Raw genomic sequence first — 7,737 nt, forward strand, 5'->3', positions numbered from 1 at the left:
TTGCAGCGTGACTACGGAGGCGCCTGCCTGACCGCAGCAGCTGAAACAGTCTGTTGTTGGGGTGGTGAGGATCCTTCATGATCCTGCCGGCTCTGGTTCTGCACCTCCTGGTGTACAAGTCCTGCAGGGTGGGGAGTGTAGTTCCAATAGTGCGTTCAGCCGAACGCACTACTCTCTGCAGAGCCTTCCTGTCCTGAGCGGAGCAGTTGCCAAACCAGGCTGTGATGCTTCCTGTCAGGACGTCCTCTACAGCTCCAGAGTAGAAGGACTGAAGGATCCTCTGGGAAACTTTAAATTTCCTCAGCTGCCTGAGGTGGTAGAGGCGCTGCCTTGCCTTTCTCACCAGAGTGTCTGTGTTTGTTGACCATGTCAGATCCTCGGTGATGTGGACTCCCAGGTATTTATACCCGCTCACCCTCTCCACAGTAGTCCCGTTAATCCCCAGTGGTGAGTACGTCCTCTGTTGTTGTACCCTCCTAAAGTCCACAATCAGCTCCTTAGTTTTGGTGACATTCATGATGAGGCTGTTGTCCTGGCACCAGAGTGACAGATCAGCAACTTCCTCCAGGTAGGCCTTCTCGTCGTTGTCGGAGATCAGGCCCACCACCACTGTGTCATCCGCAAACTTGATGATGGTGTTGGAGCTGAACCTGGCCACACAGTCATGTGTGTACAGGGAGTACAGTAGGGGGCTGAGGACGCAACAGCCGCGCCATTCCTACAGAACACTGTAGGAAATGCTCATTGTATGCAATGAAACATGTCGAAGCTCCTCTCTTGTCTCACAGCTGTTTCCTCTGTGTTACTAAATAATAGACTCCATGTCTCATACGGGTAATGTGACACGACGTCTTTATGTTGACATACGTCTCAGCAGAAGTGTTCTGTAGCGGGACAGTACCCTTTCCTGGCCACGTGGGGGCGCTGTGGCTCCGGAGCGAACGCGCTGCTATTGCTCAACCAAGAAGTAGAAGAAGAAGCTGCACGCCTGAAACGATGGCGGCCACTCTGAGAGGAAGCTTGGTAACATTGCTCAAGGTGAGTGCGGAGACGATGTTTACGGGCTTATTTTAACACGAGGGTAGGACGGGAAGTTGTATTAGTTAAACTCGAGTGGCAGTTTACTCTTTAAACTCTAAACTGTGACAGGAAAAGTCGGACCGCTTCGTGTCATTCGTATGTTGTTAGGAACCGCGAGATTTGAGCAGCCGGAATCTGATTTTTAAACTGTGCTTTTTGTGGGTCCATCTAGTTTTTGTCAGCTAGTCGACGAGTAACAAAATCTCGGTCGTCATGGATGCTGCTGAAATAATTCGGTGTCCGCGTTGTGTTCTGGGTTATTTGAGCTAAAGAAGCTAACGGAGCTAACCTAGGTAACACCCGGATAACCCTGGACTAGATCCGCCTGTCATCAGTAATCTAGAATGCACTTCTTTAATTTCTGAGAGTCCAGAAGACAAGCAGGAGACTGGAGTTAAACTGAAGTGAACTGTTTATTGAATGTAATGCTTGTCGCAGGCCGATAATCCTTTGAAACATGTCAACAGAGCCACACTCATCTCTGCCTCCCTTTAAACGGGCTAACCCAGCTCATGTCTCACATTGATGCAAACATCATCTAAAAAAATAATAATAACTATATTTATATAGCAGTTTTTCAAAACAAGAGTTTAAAAAGTGCAAGGGGCAGGACAACAATACAAATAAACATACAGAAATAAAGAGACTGTGCCATAAAGGCAATGGACATAACAAGACAAGAAGAGTAGAGAACAAGTTCCTCGACTTTCAGAAACATTCTGTACTTGTTGTAACTCTATCCCCCCCCCCCCCTCCCAGGGCCTGAGTGGCCGCCGGTGGCAGCAGCTGACCTCTCGACCTCTGAGCGTATCCGCTGGCCTCCGTGGCTCGGAAGCCCCACCGGCGCGCGCCGATGCCATCTTCAAGGTCACGATGGTGCCGGGGGACGGCGTGGGACCCGAGCTGATGACCGCCGTCAAGGACGTGTTCAGGGTACGTCCCGATGGCCATCGTCGCTGCTCCAATGGGGAACCGTGGCAACGTGTAGAGGGAATAAACGAGAGAAGATCAATAAAGCTGATTCTGAAATCGTCTTTTTTTTTTCTCTTCACCATCTTTTATTTATTTAGTTTATGACCCAGTCTTTCTAAAATTATTCCGCATCTATTTATGCTGATGGCATTATCTTTTAAGAATGTTTTATTCTGATGGCTGTTTTTGTTGTTGTTGTCTTGTCTCCAGGCAGCAGACGTCCCGGTGGAATTTGAGGAGTTTCACCTGAGTGAGGTGCAGCACATGGCCAGTGAGGAGAAGCTGGAAGAGGTGTTGACCTCAATGAAGGCCAACAAAGTGGCCATGAAAGGTGGCTTTACTTGTTATTGTTTACCCTCCATTTAATAACAACATAAGTTATTTAGAAGACGGCGATTAACCTTACATGTACGTTCATGTTTGTTATCCAGGAAAGATTCACACACCCATGGAATTCAAAGGAGAGCTGGCCTCCTATGAGATGAGACTGAGGTAAAAGCAGGAAACAGTTGAGCATTTTCATGTGTTTAGTGTTTGTTTTCTGGTAGTAATAATAATAATAATGACCGTTTCCCTACCCATTCCCCAGGCGTAAACTGGACCTGTTTGCTAATGTGGTCCATGTGAACAGCCTGCCGGGCTACAGCACTCGCCACAACAATCTGGACCTGGTCATCATCCGCGAGCAGACCGAGGGCGAGTACAGCGCCCTGGAACACGAGGTAAACGCTGCTGCTGCTCGCCGTCGCCGGAGGACGAGCAGCAGGCTTTAAAACCCACATGAAGAGGGACGAGTTGTTCCTTTGAAGAGGGACCGTTCCCTTCAGCTAGCAGAGATTTGGCTCTCATGAAACAGGGCATCAAAACAAAGATGAATAGAGAGGGTGAACGAGTCCAATGTGTGTGTGTGTCTTTAATTTAGGTTTTCTTTTGAACTACTTGTGTTCTTTCTTTCGCCGTCCTGTAGACGCAGTTCATTCAGCTCGTCCTCACGGGTCGACTTCAAGCTCTAAAAAGACGGTTTCCGGTTCAAATATGAGCCTTTGAGGCGTCGAGAGCTCCATTCATGAAAACTGAGCCGTGTGCCGCCGTAGATTGAGACGTGTGTTTTAATCGTTGTCGGTCACAGCTATGTTCACACGGCTGTTTAATGTGAGCGACCCTCTTCCTCCGTGCAGAGCGTGCCGGGTGTGATCGAGTGTTTGAAGATCATCACCAGGGTGAAGTCACGGCGCATCGCCAAGTTCGCCTTCGACTACGCCACCAAGAAGGGGCGGAGCAAGGTCACCGCCGTGCACAAGGCCAACATCATGTGAGGCTACAGGGAGTAATACTCATGTTCCTATCTTATATTCCTAACGGGTGTGGCGGCCATTTGCATTGCAGTGACATCTCCTGTCTCGTTGCAGGAAATTGGCCGACGGCTTGTTCCTGCAGAGCTGTGCCGAGGTGGCGCAACTGTACCCCAAAATCAAATACGAGAACATAATCATCGATAACTGCTGCATGCAGGTACCTCGCAGGTCGGTCGCTCCATCGATTTAACGATGGAAGCGCCGCGTTTCCTTCTCACCGTGCGCGCCGCTCTCCCCGCAGCTGGTCCAGAACCCGTACCAGTTCGACGTGCTGGTGATGCCCAACCTGTACGGGAACATCATCGATAACCTGGCGGCCGGCCTGGTGGGAGGAGCCGGAGTCGTTCCCGGGGAAAGCTACAGCGCCGATTACGCCGTGTTCGAGACCGTGAGTTTCCACCGACCGGCTGGTCGTTTTTGTTGTTCTCGGGGTATTTATGACCTTTTTATTTAACCAGGTAAAATCAATTGAGAAGCAATTCTCCTTTTACAATGATGAGCTGGCCAAGAGGCGGCAGCACAGATACAATACAGTATGACAAACACATGAGGAAATGGCTAAAGATGACATGGGTGAATGAATAAACACTATGCACAAACATAAATAAAATAAAAAAAGGGGGATTACTGGATGTTGTGTGTAAAAATGGAAGAGAGGGAGAAGTAAGGGCCGGTCAGCAACTACAGCAGTCATTTAGGACGTCTTGGTTTTCCTCCGATTCCTCTGGAGTTTTCAGAAAAGAGCGAGGACTGTTTTCCGCTAGTGTCGTGTTTCATTCCTGGTCTCTCTCTTTGTGTTTTCTTCCCTTTCCAGGGGGCGCGCCACCCCTTTGCTCAAGCCGTAGGCCGGAACATCGCCAACCCCACGGCCATGCTGCTCAGCGGCGCCAACATGCTGCGGCACCTCAAGTGAGTCGTCCTCTTGGTTTTTGGATCGGGAGAAGTTCACCCCGTTTCTCACCGCGCCTCCTCGTCCAATGGTGGAGAGAACGGCCTTCAGTGAACGTTTTGTCTGAATGTTGACGTGTGTCACTGTATTCAGGGTTCATAAGGTCATGGAAAACCTGGAAAAGTCCTGGAATTTGAGAAAAAAAAATCCCCAAAGTTTTGGAAATGTCCTGGAAATGTGTTTTTATATCTATATACGTGTGTATGTATATATTCATATATATGTGTATATATTCATATATATATATACATGTGTGTGTACATATATATGAATATATTCATATGTGTATATACATACGCTGAGTTTTAAATAATTAATATGCTTTTAAAGGAAAGACGCTCTAAATATAAAGCCGGTATACGCTCTTTCATACTCGCACAAGTGAACGCACCTTAACTGAAAAGACATACCGTATTTTTTGCACTATAGGGCGCACTAGATTATAAGGCGCACTGTCAATGAATGGTCTATTTTCGATCTTTTTTCATATATAAAGCGCACCGGACTATAAGGCGCATTAAGCGGGAAAAAAAAGTCAGATAAGTCAGTCGATCAAACTTTATTCAACGCGTTCACAATAATTCTCAACATTATTCAAACGTTAATGAGCGTATTCACAATAACTACCAACCTTATTCAGTTGTAACACGTAAAATACAACACAATACACTCACTTTTTCAGTTTATTCCTCGTCCACAAATCCTTCAAATTCTTCATCTTCAGTGTCCGAGTTTAACAGTTGGGCGATTACGGCATCCAACATGCCCGAATTCCCCTCGTCATTATCCGAGTCAGTGTCGTTGCTGTTAGCTGGCAGTTCAGTGATGATTCCGGCCTTTGTGAAAGCTCGGACCACAGTTGAGACTGATACCTTAGCCCAGGCATCCACGATCCATTGGCATATAGTGGCGTAAGTCGCCCGGCGCTGTCTCCCTGTCTTGGTGAATGTGTGTTCGCCTTCTGTCATCCACTGCTCCCACGCAGCTCGCAGTTTAACTTTGAACGCCCTGTTGACACCAATATCTAGCGGCTGGAGTTCTTTAGTTAATCCACCTGGAATGATGGCAAGCTCCGAATTAGTTTGCTTCACTTGGTTTTTGACAGCATCGGTGAGATGGGCGCATGGAGTCGCAGATCAATAGGGACAGAGATTTGTGAAAAAAGCCAGCCGGTCTCCTGACGTAAATTTCTCTCAGCCACTCAATCATCTTTTCCTCGTCCATCCAGCCCTTTGGGTTAGCTTTGATGATGACGCCGGCTGGAAACGTTTCTTTTGGCAAAGTCTTTCTCTTGAAAATGACCATGGGTGGAAGTTTCTGGCCATCAGCCTGGCAACTGAGAACTACAGTGAAGGATGACTTCTCGTTCCCTGTGGTGCGTATAGACACCGTTCTGGTCCCTGTTTTCTCCACAGTGCGGTTCACGGGGATATCAAAGGTGAGGGGAAACTCGTCCATGTTGGTGATGTGCTCTGGCTGGATCTTCTTATCAGTGATCTTGTTTTTGCAGTATGCGCGGAAAATGACCAACTTTTCTTCGTAATCTTTTGGCAGTTGCTGCGAGACGGTAGTTCGTGTGCGGATAGAGAGATTACGTCTTTTCATAAAACGAAAGCACCAAGCAGGACTGCCTCGAAAGTCATTGATATTCATGTCCCGTGCTAACGCTGTTGCCTTCAGTCGAATAGAGACTGTAGAGACTCTTCTACCTGCTGCTCTCTGTTCAATAACCCACTGTTCAATTTTGTCCTCTAACTGTGGCCATCTCGCTTTGTTCCCGCGGAAACTCTGTGTGGTCTTCTTTACTTGGCGCAGGTCATCTTCTTGCTTCCTCCACTTCCGTACCATTGATTCATTGATGTTGAATTCTCTCGCAGCTGCTCTATTCCCATGTTCTACTGCGTGACTGATAGCCTTGAGTTTGAAGTCCGCGTCGTAAGCGTGTCTTTTGACAGGTGCCATTTTGGGATCCTTATACACACACTGTAATATTATGGTGAAGCACAGTATGTATTACTCCGCGACGCTCCTGGCTACGGTAGCCGTAATGCTGCAAGCGGTGCGGCTTTGTAGTTTACCAAAGTCGTACTAAAACATTTTGACTTAGCGCCGTGAGCGCCTTGTACCACACAAAATCGCTTGGAGGTCAGTAAACAAAACCAGAATTAATCCATATATACGGCGCTTCGGATTATAAGGCGCATTGTTGTTTTTTGAGAAAATTAAAGGCTTTTAAGTGCGCCCTATAGTGCAAAAAATACGGTACATGTTTATTCTTTTAATCTAAACTATTGTCTCTCATTCATTTGTGTCATTTAAAGTTATATACTGTATGCCTTGAAATTCTAATTTTTAGTTTAAATACAAAATTCTCACTTTTTCATATCTGCACTGAGATTTCAAAACATTTTGGTCATGTAAATTTGTTTTACCGTCCTGTAAACCCATCGGTCCACATGTGCATGAGCCCTGTGTTGTGTTGCAGCCTGGAGTATCACTCCCAAATGGTGTCGGATGCGGTCAAGAAGGTCATCAAGCAGGGCAAGGTCAGTGTCCCGCTGCGTCGCCCCCATGACGACACAAACAAAAAGAGATTGAAATTAAAGAACATTTCTTAGAAAACGATGTCTTAAAGTCACACTGTTTGTGTCCTCTGAGTGTATATATGTTTAGAGGCTCTCTAACACGCTGTGTGTGTGTGTGTGTATACACACACACACACACACACACGCGTGTTGCCACAGCTGTGCACATAGTACCAAACTGTGCTCTTGTTTTCAACAGGTGCGCACCGGAGACATGGGCGGCTACGCCTCCTGTGACGAGTTCACCCGCGCCGTCATCGCCAACCTGGCCGTCTAAATTATATTTACAAATCTGTCGGCCGCTCAGACGCACGCACACACAAACACACTTTTTTTTCCATGTTTGTACTTCCTGTTGACTGATTGTACACACAAAGTATATTCCGGCAACATCTTCCAGTTTGAAATGACGTGACATGTGCAGCTGTAATATCCACGACCTCTGACCTGACCCCACATCTGAGGCTACGTCTCACAACCAGAACAGAACATGTTCTCATGCAGAACCAGTACAGAACGTGACTGGTTCACGTCACACATTCTTAGCCTGTTCTCTGGCAACATCTTGTAATTTCTTCTTGTTTTTAAACCAGCGCTCAAAAACATGGTGGATGTATACTTTTCTTATTATTTATTAACTTCAAAGCTGTAGCTTCATTGCGTCTCTGTTCCTGATAAATATATATGAATAATAAATGATATATATGACATCTTGTGTGTGTGAAATCCTTGTGTGAATGTTAATAGAAGACTGATGGCGTGTTAAAAGATGTTCTGAAGCAGAGCCTTTACGTCT

General features: G+C 46.6%; 1 protein-coding gene across 1 annotated transcript; it reads left to right on the forward strand.

Annotated features, from left to right (window-relative positions):
* Positions 1-939: 939 nt before the first annotated feature.
* idh3b (isocitrate dehydrogenase (NAD(+)) 3 non-catalytic subunit beta) lies at positions 940-7,649 on the forward strand. Its single transcript, XM_056438107.1, has 11 exons — positions 940-1,038; positions 1,840-2,013; positions 2,263-2,383; positions 2,484-2,544; positions 2,642-2,774; positions 3,231-3,364; positions 3,462-3,564; positions 3,649-3,795; positions 4,222-4,316; positions 6,842-6,902; positions 7,141-7,649. Exons 1-11 carry the CDS (start codon positions 997-999, stop codon positions 7,216-7,218), a joined length of 1,149 nt encoding a protein of 382 aa, XP_056294082.1. The 5' UTR covers positions 940-996; the 3' UTR covers positions 7,219-7,649.
* Positions 7,650-7,737: the final 88 nt, after the last annotated feature.

This window comes from Pseudoliparis swirei, chromosome 18 (genome assembly GCF_029220125.1).
Source record: "Pseudoliparis swirei isolate HS2019 ecotype Mariana Trench chromosome 18, NWPU_hadal_v1, whole genome shotgun sequence".
Lineage (NCBI taxonomy): Eukaryota > Metazoa > Chordata > Actinopteri > Perciformes > Liparidae > Pseudoliparis > Pseudoliparis swirei.

Excerpts from the sequence above, each read along its gene's own strand:
- idh3b (XM_056438107.1), top strand. The coding sequence starts at position 997 with ATGGCGGCCACTCTGAGAGGAAGCTTGGTAACATTGCTCAAG. Across the intron at positions 2,545-2,641 it reads TCCTATGAGATGAGACTGAG|GCGTAAACTGGACCTGTTTG; the intron begins GTAAAAGCAGGA and ends CCCATTCCCCAG. Across the intron at positions 3,565-3,648 it reads TCGATAACTGCTGCATGCAG|CTGGTCCAGAACCCGTACCA; the intron begins GTACCTCGCAGG and ends CTCTCCCCGCAG.